Source organism: Nipponia nippon, unplaced genomic scaffold, assembly GCF_047370975.1.
Source record: "Nipponia nippon isolate SJK-2023a ecotype South Korea unplaced genomic scaffold, ASM4737097v1 scaffold_5, whole genome shotgun sequence".
NCBI lineage: Eukaryota > Metazoa > Chordata > Aves > Pelecaniformes > Threskiornithidae > Nipponia > Nipponia nippon.
The window spans coordinates 75,602,672-75,618,117 of record NW_028262369.1 but is presented as its reverse complement, the minus strand read 5'-3'; the positions used below and the strand labels follow the sequence as shown (position 1 = coordinate 75,618,117).

The window sequence follows — 15,446 nt, the reverse complement described above, 5'->3', positions numbered from 1 at the left end:
GCGTGTGCCTCTGTATATGTATGAGGAGGAAAACCCAAACAAAACACAACTGGCTCCCAATCTGTCCCTGCTGCTACTGTAAGATGTCTTCTCATAGACTGCCAATGCTTCTTGCATCAGTGCTGCTGGTATTGATGAATGTAGATTTGTCGTCTGAACTGCAAAATTTTAAAGCTGAATTTACACAGCAGTTTGCTGTGATGAGTTCCAAAGGTCCCCTCAGTCTAAAGGGAATTTGCAGCACTCTTCAAATGTCTCATGTTATTAGGGAGATACAAGACACCTCTCCCTATATACTCAGGTGAAGGGCCATAGTCAGCTATTTTGGCAAGTTCATGGACTGAAGAAAGGAGATGGGCAGAAGAACATGTTCTTGTTTATACTGTAGTAACAAACTGCCACTAGTTCCTTCTACAACTTGCTGAGGCATCATAGACCAGAAGCCCTGCCGTGCCTGGCTGGTGTGGCTGTGTAGAGACCTTCCAGGGTATGAACGAAAGGCGGCATTCTGCTCCCCTCCACCTCAGTTTTTGAAGGAGGAAGGGCGTAAATTCAAGGACCTCTCCCACTCCTGCCCTCTAACTTTGACAGTGTCCCCAGAGAGAAAATCCCACACAGCAAAGGTGAGAGCCTGCCTCTAAAACGCTGCTTGAGCTTAACCATGCGGTTTTGCTGTAGCTGTTCTGTCATTTTGAACAATTTGAAAAGAGACAACATCTAATTCTTCAACATACCCTCATTCAGGTTGAGTAGTTTTCCTGTAACAGTTAAAAAGCTTGATTCTGTACTGGTTTGCATTGAGTCTACCCTTTAAAATCAAGAGCTTATGTCAGAGTAGAATTGGGCCCTTTACCTGCCTAAGGCATTGAGCACCTTTCACCTTTGCACATGGTGGTCATGACAAATTATTTCTACTACAAGCTTTCTCATCTCCTAATTTCCATTTTTCTTCATCTTTTTTTATTAAATGTTCAGAATACCCCTGCACACACAAGTGGTTGCAAGCAGCAGTGCTGTAGGGGTCTATCTCATCGTGGCCTGTCACTTAACAGCGGCCCTAGCCAGAAAGGCCGCTTTCACTATAATCCTGAAATGTTCCTGAGGAGGGACTGCCGAGCCTGACAGGCGGTACTGCGATGAACCTGCCCCCGCGTCGCCGCGGGCACCGTCCCTGCCCCCCCTTCAGTGGGGGGCCACTGGCAGGGGAACGTCACCCTGTCACACGGGGCTGCGCTGGGGATGGGAGACCACCTTCCACTCAGGAACAGGCAATGCCATCAAACATGTCCACGAACAGCACGGCCTAAACCCATCTCCATGGGCCAAATTCAGGGACAAAGCGGAGGAAGGTGTAAGTTACATGATGAAAAACAGCTCTCAATGGGACCTTCCCACACAGGGACCAGGAAAGGGCGTGAATTTCCCCAGCTCTGACTCCAGGTTTAAAGGAGAGAGAAAAACCAAAAGCACCTGCTGGGCATTTACACCTCACACCACCTCCTCATGTCCTCCCACTTCTGAACGTCAGGCAGCTCCGCACGCTCTGCCTTTTCTACCGCAGCAAAATCCGTCTTCATCTGTGATTTCTAGGACGGGCCCTTGTTCAGCATTCTTATCACTTTTCTGTCCCTGATTTGATTTTCTCCTTGCCCCCAAATTCAATTTTCCAGCAAATTATCCCAGCTGCTCGCACAGCCTCCCCCGAGCGCAGGCAGCGGGCTGCACTCCTTTGTGGCACGCGCTGCTCGTCGCATCTGCCCAGCCCCAGCCGCTGCCGCCCGCCTCCGCCCCAACGAGGAGCGACGGGAACCACGGCGGCCCGCCCGACCCCTCCGTGGGCGAGCCGCTCCGCCGGGCCTCCCCGCACCCCGAGGGGCGGCGGGGCCGGCGGCCTCCCCCGCCCTCCAGAGGGTGAGCGCCGCGCCTGATCCCGCCCCCGCCTGCCCTCACCCGACGGGACGCGGCCGCGCAAGATGGCGGCGGGGACGCACGGCAGCGCCTCGCCTTTTGTATTGTTGTTGCGCCCCCCCGCCCCCGCGCCGCCGCCCAGCAACAGCGACACCCAGCGGCGCCTCGGCGCGCCGCGGGCTCCCGCCCGCCGCGTTTTCCCCGCCTTTGTCCCACCCTCACGCGTTGTTACGTCTGTGACGTCAGAGGGATGCCCCACCCTCACTCGTTCTTACCGTCTGTGACGTCAGAGAAAGCAGGCCGCAGGAAAGCCGTGTTCCTTATGCTGTCGGCCGGGATTTCCCCTCGCTTTTGCCACGGTAAATTTGCCGGTGGTGCCGGTGGGGGCTGGCACCAGGCCCCCGGTTCCTGCCTTGTGCTGCATGACATGTTGCATGACAAACATGTCATCCGTCACAGCCTTCTACTCACTGGCTTCCAGAACATCCCCCTTCAGGCTGAAGGCAGCAGAGGAGGATCCATGGCGACGAGGAGCATGGAGAGGATGGCCAGTGCTAACTTACCCAAGAGCCTTCGGGGATTGCCCCTCGGTGCAGCGGGAGAACAGGATCAACAAGCGGGAAAATCAACTCGTGCCTTACTGGATGCAGTTTTACATGGCCTGCCCCCAGGAGCAGTTGGCATTTAAGCAGTTAGTGTGAGTGGCAGTGATCATCTATGAGAGTCAGATGCCCGACTCTTACCTATAGGAGCAACAGATTCGTGCCTGAGTCATTGAGCACTGCAGAAGGTCCCATCCACTGCAAGGGCCTGTAATCTGCTGCTTTGAAGTGCAGTAGGTAGTGAGCCACGAGAATGTGACAATCAAAGGATTATTTTCTGTGCTTTTTACAATTCTTTACATTCAGCTGACGATGTCAATATTCGCTGGTAGAGGTGGTGAAAGCCTATGGCCTTTGATATCGAGATTATTTTCCTTTATCTGTTTAGGTATTTGTATATTTTGCCCAACAAAAATATGTTCACAGTTGGATATTTCTAAGAATAAAACCACTTTTGGTCCAGACAAAATCACACTATTTGGTCAACCTTCCAATTAGCTGTTTATTTATATAACAATTAAAAAGCCCCTCTGAAATTGTACTTGAAAAAATAAAAAGACCTGCTATATTTAGATCACTCTGAATACATGACAAGTTTCATATTCAAAATACATGGTTTTGCATAAATGCAATAGCTGAAAGGACCCTGAAGCAGTGTACACTACAGGTTTGCGTTAAATATGTGACTGACCCTATTTGCGTAATATAGAAGAAAATCATTGTCCTTCATGCATACCAAAGAGCAGTGCTGTAATACAAGTCGAGAGAATGGATCAGGTCAGGGACGACAACCAGCGAATGCTGATGGTCTGCAGAGGGTGTGGAGAGGATGTATGGAAGAAAATGAAAGGATTACTTATATAGCAATTACTGTAAAAAACATGCATCTGCAATTGCCAGGAAGCTCAAAATCCTTATGAAGTTCAGCACCAGCTCTCACCCTTATTCCGAGAGGAGATGGATTTGAGAACATCGAGTTTAACTGAGGAGTTTGCTTTTCTATCTCACCCTCCATTTCTACAAGTCTCCAGTGTCTAATAATGTAGCTAGTCCTGATTTCAGTGTTCTGTAGGAAAAAATGTCCTCAGGTGACAGCTCCATGCATCACTGGTGCTGCTCTGGAACTTGGTTGTTCTAAATATGGATCAGGCTCTGACTCTGGGTGCTTTTTCAATAAGCTCTTTATTAATCTGGCACCATTTCCTACCAAAGTATTAGGGTGGGAACTGTTCCATTGGCAAGATTATGTCTAAGTCTATACTTAACTGCAAACTACTTAAACTAAATAATGTTGCTGTCAGTTATAGTTATGTCAGCTGCATCGCAACTGATTCAGTGCTTTTGACACATACACTCATCTGTAACATCTTCTCTTTGGGCTAGCTTGGAGAAGAAAGAAAAATAGCATAGGATATATAGCTTTTTTCCAGCCTACATAAGCGAGTGCCTACTTTGCTTTTGAGGAATCGTTGATTTCTGGGCTTTTGCTTGATTTAGTTTGATTTTGGCACACATGACAAGTCGTAGATTTTCCCCAGCGTCACTTTTCATTTTCAGGCAGCATAGGACATCTTCAGACCTTCTCACAGATTCATCCATGCCTAACTAGCCTTCCCGTGTTCTTCTCAGTAATTTTATTCAATACAGGAGAAAACACCTTTCTAGTACCTTTAAACAAAAACCCAGATAAATTTCTCCTTTTTACTGGCAACAGGTGCTGGGAATATGCAGCACCAGTCACCTTGTGCTAAAAGCCAGATGTATGTTTCCACTGACTTTCATCTTAGGGTAAATGGAGAACAATAAGTACCACTGAGCCTTTCCTTACTGGAGATACATGTAATAACTAACAAACTGGAAAACGTGCCATTTGTCACTATGCTATGGAAAATACCCTGAGATTTTTCTTAAACAGTTTTTGTCCTTTGCTTCTTAAGTGATGACGTTTTCCTGAGGAAGCCGTAGAATTGACATACTTTTACCCAGTAATAGCCTTTTATCCTCTTAATTTGGCTTTTCTGTTATTGTGAATAATTTAGATTCCTGTACTGCCTTGGTCTGTGCATCACTGTCCAACCTGAAGAAGCACATACTGCTTTTCTGTCTGGCAACCACTTTTATTGCCATCAGCTGCAATACTGTCTACTGTTCTGCTGAAGAGTTCACTTGAATTTTTAGATTTTGCCTTCCCCTGCATGCCCAGCCGCTGGCTCCATGCACATTTACCCTGGGCTGGCACTTCCCTTGCTGCCAGCTGCTTGTGTCAGAGCAATCACTCCTGTAAAATTGCCTTTGGACTAGGTGGTTTTTTTTTCTTCATGACAAATTATAATTACTCACAAAAAAAAATTAATTCTTGTACTGTTTCACTGAGATTTTTGTTCCAATTCACAATCCCTAAGTCTTACCAGTGGCCCACCCCAAATGGCTCTGTAGCAAATCTTCACAAACTTTTGCAACAAACTCTTTTGCCGTTCCCCCCAGAAGGGTACACAGTCCAAAGGGAACAAGTTTGCCCTCCCAGCCAGTGCTAGATCCCATATTATATAGGCAGGCTTCTGGCATACATTTGCTTTTTGCAGCACCTAGCTCCCTCCAACCAGCACCCCGAGTTGAGAAACTAAAGGGGACCCATGACATGGCACTAATTAATGAGCTTCCAGAACTGCAGGACGGGGATGCAGGATAGGGGTTAATGGAGGGAGGTGATGGAGGTCATCGCTACACATGGTGAATCCATGACTGATTTTTATAACACTTTCTTCTTATGATGTCAGTGTGAAAAACTGTAGCCCATATCTTGGTCACTCAGTGGGGTGCGTAGTCTTCACAGTCTGTCTTTGTGGTTCATAATTCGCCATCTTCACCTAGAGTTAAAGGAAAGCTGTTGAGACTATAGAAAACTTCAGAGCCAGAAATAAAATCAGCTTGTCTTCCTTTTACTTGCAGGTAGAAGAGAATTCACTCTGTTTCAGTGAATTTGCATGTGGGGGGAGCTGCTCATTGCTCCAATCCTCCAGGTTGAACACTTTCTTAGCTCCCTTTTACTCTTGCAACCATGGCTGTTCAAGCCCAGATAACAACGGTCTTTACACACCTTGGTTTCATTGGGAGTAAGGTACCCATCGCCGTTAGAAGATGTGAGATGCAACACTGGATGGCATTTGCTGCAGCCCCGCTTTGTTCAGTGCCTGGCGCCCACTGGCAGCGTGTAGCAGAGCATTACAGGGGCCCTTGCAGACTCGGGGAAGCTCAGCTTTGTGGCAGGGTGCCCGCACCCTGGGTGTGATGCTTGCACACAGAGTACCCCTCAGTGCTAATCACCCTTCTGCACACCTCTTCCAGCTCCTCCTCAGCCAAGAGCCTGCTTGAGCCTTGGTGTCGACACTAATAGTTAAAGTATAGTGGTGTCTAGTTCTGGGTAACTGGCGTTAGCTTTTGAAAAACTATTTTAGTACTATGGGACTTGAGCATCTAGATGCTACTGTAACGATAATAATAGAAAACAATGATACATGTGAGTGTTTGAATTGCAGGAATTACTTCAGAACAGTAGGACAGAAACGGTCCTCTTCTCAGCCTTTCCAGCTTATTGAAACTGGTTGTTTTTTCTTGCTTTTCTTGGTACACATTAACTGCTATTTACATTTAATTTATTATAAGCACATGTTGAGTAATAGACCATAAAGCTTTTGGAGCTTCTATTTTCAGTTACATTGTACCACTGCTGAATAAGAAATGCAATTGCTGAGATTTGTTTTCAATGGTATGTTGATTAAAAGCTGCTTGAGTTTAAAATTTCCAGCCATCTAAAATGAAAACCCTTCACATGCTTCATATCCCCGGCCAGCCAGAGAGTTTATTTTCCTACAGTGTATAAATAATGGATTTTGCTGTTTATATGTATCCATCATCAAAGTAGGTTGAATTCTCAATTGGCAGTGTGAATTGTCTTGCAGTGAAGCTAACTAGCTGGAACTAATTTTGAAATGGGTATAGTGCGTAATTATGGTAACCTAGTGTACACGGACTGATCCACCTGAATCAGTCATATCTGATGTAGAAAAAGATGAATAAAAATGACACTGAAAACATAGCTGCCTGGTTATAAACTAAATCCATTTTTGTTTAGTGATTTAAATCCCTTTACTTAGCAGAAAGCAAGTGTTAAAATTGAATATATTTCACACTAGCTTTTCCAGCAAATGCTTTAAGCATAACCATTGGCAACAGTTTATGGATAATCTTGCCTCTGGAGAGATGGAAAAGACGTCCACAGAAAAAGTAAAACCATTCAAACAAGCTTCATGGTTTTAAAATCTACTTTGCCTTTAAATCTTTTAGGTTTCCAGTACACCAGGGTGGTTCAGAAACCATCTGGTTAAACCATTCGCAGTCAGCCGGGTGGCTGCACGGAATTCCCAAAAATAGGTGTATTCCAAGCTGAGCAGCACACAGGCAGGTGACCAGCAAGGTTGAAAGACGTAGCAGGAAAAAAGAAAGTAGCAGTGTTGATTCCCACGATGGGAAAGTTTTTGGTAGAAGGGAAGTTGCCAACAGAAGGGTTCAGCAAGGATGAACGGAGCAGGTGAAGTGTTGGAAGGAAATTGGTGGAAGACATGGAAGGAAGTATGAAGGGGGGGATAACTTAAGGGGATTAAATACAGAGAGACTTGCCAGTTGTGCTGGAGTTTGAGGATATCTGAACTAGAGAGGGACTGGGGGAAGGGATGGAGCCTTTGAACACAGAGAAATTTATGGACCTCTGAAAGCAGAGATAAAGATAAGGCCTTTCAGAGATGGCTGAAGATGAAAGACTCACAATTAATCTAACTTTGGGAGATATATCTAGCTAAGGGAGCTGCAAGATTTAAAACTTTTGTTGCTGCTGCATGACACGTGTTATGACGTTGCGTCTCCCTGGAAAACACCCTGTGGCTGGATGAAGGAGGATTCCAGTTACCTTCCAGCTCCATGCCTTGCCAGGCTTGTATCACTTCTCCAGTGTTATTAGACAGCTATGAGCTTCCTGACATAACCAGAGTGGTCAGGCTTCGCTATGCAGTTATCTTTTCACCTTAAAAAGGAGGAAGATGCACTTGCATCTAATATTTACCATGAATGTAGCTCATCAAGAACCCAGCTGAGTCACTGAAAGGCTCTGTGGATATCAGACTGCTGATTTGTTATCTGCACGCAGCGGTAAGACAGGTGCTGAGACTTTCACCACAACCCTCAAGTAATAAAAGTAGTTCTCTAACAGCAGCTATTGCTTATTTCAGTTTGATGAATGCCAAGGTAGCAGACAGCACAGGGAGAAACACAAATAAGAATGTAGCATCTTTACAAATACAGTCATTTCTCCTCTGCCCAATTCATCTCCTCGGCAAAAAGGGAGTTGTAGACTGCACCCAGCTTGGCTAAGCTGGGATGGATCAGAGAGGTCACTGAGCCCAGACCTTTGCAATTGTGGGCACATAGTTTCCTAAGGGATTTTTCAAGTCTGCGTTTAAAAGCCACAAGTAAAACCTCCCTGTCCCTTCCACTGGGGAAATTATTCCACAGATTATCATAATTCATGTTCAGGAAGCATTTCTTGATACTCAGAACATGTTTTTGCTTCTCAGTCACTGTCTGGGCTCTTTGCTGTTCCCTGTGAATCCCACTGAAAAATGCCTTTCCTTCACTGGTGGTCTTCTTCAAATATTTGTAGGCTGTTATCATGTCCCTCATTAATCATTTCTTAGCCAAGCAATTTATATATTTAACTCTTCTAATCTCTCCTCATAAATCAATCCTCCTAGTCTTTGGATCATGTTTGGTCCTCTTCTCTGAACTCTCTAATTTGTCAATATCCAGAAATGCATATAATATTCCAGATGGAGCTGTACCAGCACCATACAGAAAGTGGCTATTTCTTCCTTTCTCAGTGATGTGATACTGTTTACTCTGTCCAATATTGTACTGGCCTTTTCACACCATATCATGTTGCCAATTCGTGTCATTTAGCATGAGCTATCTCCCTTCGATCTCTTTCATCATTATTGCATCCCAGATTTCTCCTTCCTGTTATTCCTTCTCAGATGCTGTCCCAGCCTGCATTTTTTCAAAGCTGAAGCTCATTTAGTTATTTTCTTTCCATGGTTCTATCTGGTCTAGGAAATTCTCTGTTATTTTCTTTGTACACTGATCTTTCTGTCTTACTCGTATCTGTGAGTTTCATCAAAGTGCTGCGCACTCCCTTTTCCAGATCATTAATAAAGAAGTCTGACAAAGACTGTTCCTAGCAGTCATCCACATGGTAGCCAGGAGACACTTCCCACCACCTCGCTACATCGCAGCTTATTTCCTGTAATTTCATTACTTCAGCAACTTGAAAGCCATATGGAAATGGCCAAGCCAATGTGAATTACTTTTTCAGCTAAGATCCTGTGAGATACAACACCATACCTCTACTAAAGCTGATCTGCGCTTGCGGTAGTTCCCTGTCCTTGCTAAAGGCTCTGTACCCAAGGCTCACTGCAGTCAGAAGTGACCATTAGGAACAGAAAGTGGTTTTATGAGAGGGTGTCTGGCTGCAGTACCCTTGCTGTTATTAAAGTTGGTAATGTTAATCTTTTCCTCTGCTCTAATTTTTCAGTTATTTGGCTTATGCACAGTGAACATAAAGGAGTTCAGCTAATTCTTTTAAGTCGTGTAGGATGCAGGTTGTCCAGTTTTTTTTGTTTGTTCACATTTCCCTAATGCGCTTCCTTATGTGTCCTTTATCAGTTGTTGCAGTTTCTTTCACAGGATCCTCATCCCACCCTCCATCAGTGCTCCAGGCACTTCTTCTTGGTTTTTCCCACTGAGGAAATACTTGAAAAGGAGCTTGGTGTCAGAGCCATTTCTGAGTCTTTCGTTTATTCCTCTCATGTGTGAAAGGATCTGTTCTCACTAGCATTTCTTTTCTTCAAAGAATACTTATAAAAGCCCTTGAAAGAGTCAAGGTTAATCTCCTTGAACTCTTTGGCTAACGTAAAGTTTTGCAATATGTTTTTTTCAGTTGGTTTGGGAGGGTTGGAGGTTTTGGGGAGGGGTGTCTTTTGGTTTGGGGATTGTTTTTTAGCTGTGTTTATTTAACTTGCAATTCTCAATTGACCAAATAGTCAGAAGAGAATAATTTCTTTTTAACATAGCTCCACCATTTGTGCGAGGAAAATGAAATCTTTGTTGTGAACAAACTTTTGCACCATAACTTGATGCCAGTCTTATTGTCCTGAAGCACTGGTGAACTTAACGCTGTTTGAAATAAGCATAACTGATCAGGATTTCTTATGCTAGACCCCGAAAGTGGATTAGAGTACATCTAGTTTGTCTTCGTTTCATCATTTCCATGTATAATTACAGTTAGTGATCTCCAGAATAAGATGAAATTGAGTCATCTTACACACTTTAAATTACACAACTAAAAAAATCATTGGAAATGTAACCTTGGATGGCAGTACTTCTTCAAATAATTGATGAGAGAAGGAGCAGAACATGATAGCTATCAGAAACGAGTCTTGGCTCTCAACACAAAAAGGAAGTAGGAAACACAGTGAAAGACCAAATTATGTCTCACATTGCCTCTATGACACTTCTTTCAGTTTGAAAGATTTTGGTAAGTGATAAGTAATCAGCATAACTGTCTTGGGGAACAGACAGATATTACTGTCTCTCTTATTAAAGACGGGGAAGCAAAGGGGTGGAAGTGAGGCAAATCAACCGTGTGGGACGAACCAGATCTATAGCGAGGTACCATTAAAAAGAATCGCTTTCTTATTCTGTTTACCCAAGCTACTTTCCCACTGCAATTAGGTATATTTAAAAAAAACCCCAAGCACACAAAAGAATTAGGAAATAATGTTGCATTGTCAGGAGAAAGGCATGAGATCGGATTTAATAATTCTTTCACATTTCTAATACTTGCCATTCCAAGTTATATTCCTGGATATGAGCAAATTTTTGAGATGATGGCCGGTTCTGTCAACATCTAAGTTTACGTTATTAGGGATATTTTGACAGTGATTAATTTGATTACAGGTAGGGCTCACTCTTTCAGAAAAGAAGTTCCTCTGGAATATGCTATAATGATTGTCTGTAGTCCCCTCAGATATGCTAGCAGTGCACTGTAGACGGGCTAACTGACAGAACCATTGCTTTGCCCCACTGTATGTTGTCCTTTTTCCATACAGCTGGGTGCAGCTGAAGTTCAATACCGCCTATGCAAAGTCTGCTATTGATTTCAATGTGCTATGAATCCATCGTGCTTATGCTGAATGGACTCAAAGCAAAGCACGTTTATTCTGCATGTGTCAAATGATATTCTGCTACAACCTTGTGCCTTACACGTGAATCTTGTGAAAGAAATGGATAAAAATTACAAAAAGTACCACATTAAGAAGGCCAGATCTCTGCCTTTCATTTGATTCTATCCTTTTAAACAGAGGAATGTCTAATTTTATATGGAATGCAGTAAATATCAATGTTGAGTTAGAAACAAAATTAAAAAAAACATGTATTCTTGGCTTACTCAGAGATGAGGAAGAAAGATGTCAATTAATAGTATTGGCTGTTGAGAGCCTACATGTAATGAACGGCTAGTTTCAGTCATGTTGTTAGAAAATAGATGACTTCCTTATAAAACTTTATCATAGTTGGCACTCTTTCTCTTATTGAAAAGAAACAAAAGACTGATCTGGCATGAAGCCCATACTACATTTTACCTTTAATGGAGATCTCTTCAGATCTGTGTTTTAGGCAGACTCACGGGTTATATTGCAGCAAACTTCCATCTTTATTGCTTGTTATGAATCTGAGTTTTATGGAAAACAGGACTGCCAAGCTAACAGCTTTGTGCGCTTATTCAAATTTAAAATTTTATTTTTTTAACCTGGGACTAGCTCTGTATTATTTCCTCACAGTGTGCAAGCTCAAGAAATGAAAGCACCTGAAAAACAGTGTGCATTTAGGTGACTAACAGCAAATGTGTGTGGTCTGAAGATGGAGCAGTCAACAGTTAAGTGTTGGCTGTTTTGCCGGCTGCCTTCACTCAACATAGGTGTTGTGTGGGGCTCCTTCCCTCTCCCCTTGCACAGCTGCTCAGGAGAGCATGCCGTTGGTGCATGCAGAAGCATAAAGGTTTAACGCTTCCCAGTTGTGGACTGCTTGAACCTTGTGGCAGGTCGGTGCCAGCAGCGATATTTCAGCCTGACCCTCACTCTCTGCTGGGATGAGGTTGGTGGTGGCCGTGGGCACTGGGAGCAGCTGGGGGGAGAGCGGGGAGGCCCTGCCCGGCCCCAGCCCAACAGCACGGCTCTCCGCGCAGAGGTGTCACCAAGCTGCTTTCAGCGGTGGCTCTCCTGCTGGTCTTTGTACAGTTGAACCCAAATTATCTGAATTTATTGTAAGAAAAACCCCTCTGTTACTTGAAACATGTTCTTCGTGCTTTCTGATGTTTATTCATTACACTGGAGAGGAATGCGGTTATATTAACATTTGATTATCTCTTGTGTTTCGCCTCCGCTGTTGCATTTCTGTAGCCAATGTTTTCCTTTTTTGGGCTGAAACGCTTTTCCCTGCGTTGTGCGGGCCCCGGTCCCTTGCTGTGTGCGCCGTAACCCCTGGCAACGCCCAGCACCTCGGCACAAACACGATGGATGGCGGCTCCCCATGTACGGGCACACATCTCCGGCGCCCACCCGGCTGTGGACACCACCCCAGGGGCTGTGGCGGCCCGGCACGCTCCCCCGCTTGCTGCCAGCCAGAGCCCTTAACCCCGGCCGGCCTTTGTTCGTTAGCAGCAATGCAGCTAATGAAGTTGCCGTGAACTTCTTCGTGGTTTACAGCATGTGAGATTTTCAGACTCGTCCATCATTGGGTTTATTTTGTTTCAGCGGGTTTCGCTGACATCAATAGCGACAGAATGAGGTCAGCACTGAATTCTTCTGAAAATCTGTCCTCTAAGGAATTTGTTTTTCCCCAATAAACCAGTAAATAAATAAATCTGGTGCTCTATAGTGGTTTAGCTTGAGAAACTTCAGCTCAGCAGCAGTCTGTGACTTCCAGAGAAGAGCGGGTTTTGCCTGGCTGGGTAACTGGGTTGGCAGAGGAGCAGCAAGGTCAGGTCATCTGTTCACAGGCTTCACCAGGAGGAGGATAGATCTGGGCTGGACCCAAGCGCGTCCTGGATCTGCGAATTCACTTCAGCTAGAGGTGTTATTTTGCGTTTTCTCTCATTATGCTTCTGCATCCACAGTGCACTGAATAGCAACGCTAGTTTTAAATAATACTTCTGATAAAGTGAAGCAAGGGAAAATGTGGTGATCTTCAGGAAGGATGGGCAGCTATTTCTGTTCTTGTCTGTGTGGAGACAACTCGAATTAATGGAAACCCCTGGGAGCGTTCGAACACAAAAGTTGACCCACTGAGTATTTTGCCATCTGCTTTCTTTTGGAAGAAATACCAGAGAAAGTTGGGAAAAAGTCATGAGTGTTTTAGAGTTAGCATTGTGATATTATTTCCTGAAGATTTATTGCCTTTTGATGGCAGTCTTTCAGCAGAAACTCATGAGTAGTTATGTTGTGAAGGAATTAGGAACTTTTGTGGCTTGTCTTTAATTTACAAATCAGCAAGAGTATATCTTCTGAGGTGACGTGCAATCTTGAGTAATTTACATTATATGACATGGCAACTTTCTCCTATGTGCAAATTGCCCTCCAGGAACGTGACAAAATGGCAGTCGCTCACATTTAAGTGTTGGCTTACACCACAAAATTTAGATCCAATTCAAAAGTTTTTTAGAGTTGTGAGTGGTCCCATTAGAAACGAAGAGATCCAAAGACTGAATTCAATCAAATTGGAGTATCCTCTGTAATTTCAATTTGTTTGGATGTAGGATTTCAGTTGGCTCGTCTTTCAATACAACTTCAATTTTGATAGGCCTTTTTGTGTTCAGTATTTCTTTGTTTAGAAACATCCTTTTGGATATTTAAATCCTTCCATATGTCTATGCATTTTTAATTTTTGTTACCTTTTTTATCTTATTTTACTTTGCTCCAGCATCTGAATAGTACATTAAGTATGCATATTTGTGTTGGTTCTCTTCACCCTTATTGCCTACAAAATTCTTAATTAGGAGAATATTTTCCTATTCATGCCTGGGAATCGCAGATTTCTAAAACAATTCCATAGATCTAGACTTACTGTGAGGTTTTGTTTTGGAAGGAGTTATTCTCCTGATGAAAATACAACCATCATATCAATTTAATATTCCGTCTAACTCCCTGAATCCTGTGTTTATGGCAAAGGATCAAGTCAATAAGGCTTTATGACTTTGTCACAGTAGAGTCCTTTCCTCATTCAAGGAATAAATCCCAGGCCACACAGAAACCCATTATGTATTCTTCATATGTAAAACATTCCAGAATGAAATTTAATAACAGTAATGAAACTAAATCAACATGACAAATTTCAAATAATGCAGTGGAACATTTTTTTTTTTTTTATTCTCCAGCTCTTAAGACTAACTGAAATGGCAGAATCTTGATGTGCAAAGTCCTACAGAATAATGCTATGGATTTTGCTGCTGCTGCTGCAACAAGAAACAACCTTTATCGAAAAACCATCTGCTGACTTCCCTTTGCAATCACTGGCAGCTGAGACCAGTGCACAGTAAATTACTCTCCCCATTCCATCAGCCCTCTTCTTTATTCCTCTGATACAGCATACAGTGCATCGGTAGTTGTTAGAATATTTGTGCTGCGTGTATGCTTGCTCTTATATTTATAAATAAAGGGGTAAAAAACAACACAGAAAAGTCCACATACATAAGGTTTCTCTTCAGGGCTCCTGCCCCTTGCATATGTTTGAAAGGAGATGAAAACTAGATTTAAGGGGCCTCAGTCTCATTTTAATCCAAAAGGTAACCTGCCTCAGATTCTATGGCAGGGAACATAACCTGGATAATAAACATGATTGGCCAGATTTTTGATTGATTCAAATCAGTGTATAGTTTGGACCTGGCCTGTTTTTTGCTAAGGCCCTTCTTGTCTGTTGTTGGAAATTTTCTGAAAGCTGTAGATCTCCGTTGGTGTGTGCTACTGGAGAGCTAGCTAACAAAGGCTATGTTAACTAACAAATCGCGTCCCCAGAGCTGTGGTGGTTGCTGACATGATGGATGGTGCTGCAATGTCAGGTAGGGCCCTACTTAGCCCCTCCTTCAGGGGCTCGTGAGACTCCAGAAGGCCTTGTGCATTGGTTGCATGTCAGGACTTCCTATGGAGAAGGAAAGTCAATCCCAGTTTGCAAGGCCCAAGAAAAAGAGCAAAATAAAATCACAGCTTTCCACTGTGCAGTCAGATAGCTGCTTCGCATCGAGCCTGTCTGCATCAATTCCTCATTTTCTCCGTCCCATGAACCCCAGTCTTACATCTGGTAATCTTCCCTCAAAGAAGCAACAGCAGTTACTGTAGCCCTAAATAATGCAGGATAGAGAGGTCTGTGATATGATCTGGGGGAAATAGTCAAATTTGGGTTTTTAATGTGCTGGAAAAATCAGCAGTTAACACCTTTGTCCAAGAAGAAGGTTTTCTACTAAGAATTTAGTTGTGTTACAGGTGAAAACCTGGAAGTATCATAGGGCTGTTGCAGAGGGCTAGCACATGTGGTTGGGTTTGCACCACCTGTGGATACCAAACCCTGTGAAAATCAAGCAGTCATGGTGTAGATAGTGTTCTAATAAGTAAATAAATAAGTAAGGGAGTGGTGGTGGAGACTCCAGCCACGTGTCCAGTCCATGCTCATCACTCTGGCAGCTCTAGGTCTGCTGGAGAGTACAAAAGCCAAGAACAGTGAGGGGCCGGACTGCCAAGGTGGGTGGTACTGGTGGATCTGCAGCTGTAGGAAGGGGACACA

The 15,446-nt window shown here is 43.8% G+C and overlaps 1 protein-coding gene across 1 annotated transcript in view; it reads right to left on the bottom strand.

Moving 5' to 3' along the window:
* Positions 1-3,047: 3,047 nt before the first annotated feature.
* LOC148052335 (uncharacterized) overlaps positions 3,048-15,446 on the bottom strand; it is a 53,034-nt gene continuing 40,635 nt past the window's right edge. Inside the window, exon 4 of the mRNA XM_087731493.1 lies at positions 3,048-5,377. Coding sequence (XP_087587619.1) covers positions 5,374-5,377 — 4 coding nt within the window. The 3' untranslated portion in view covers positions 3,048-5,373. The remainder of the gene's footprint in view (positions 5,378-15,446) is intronic.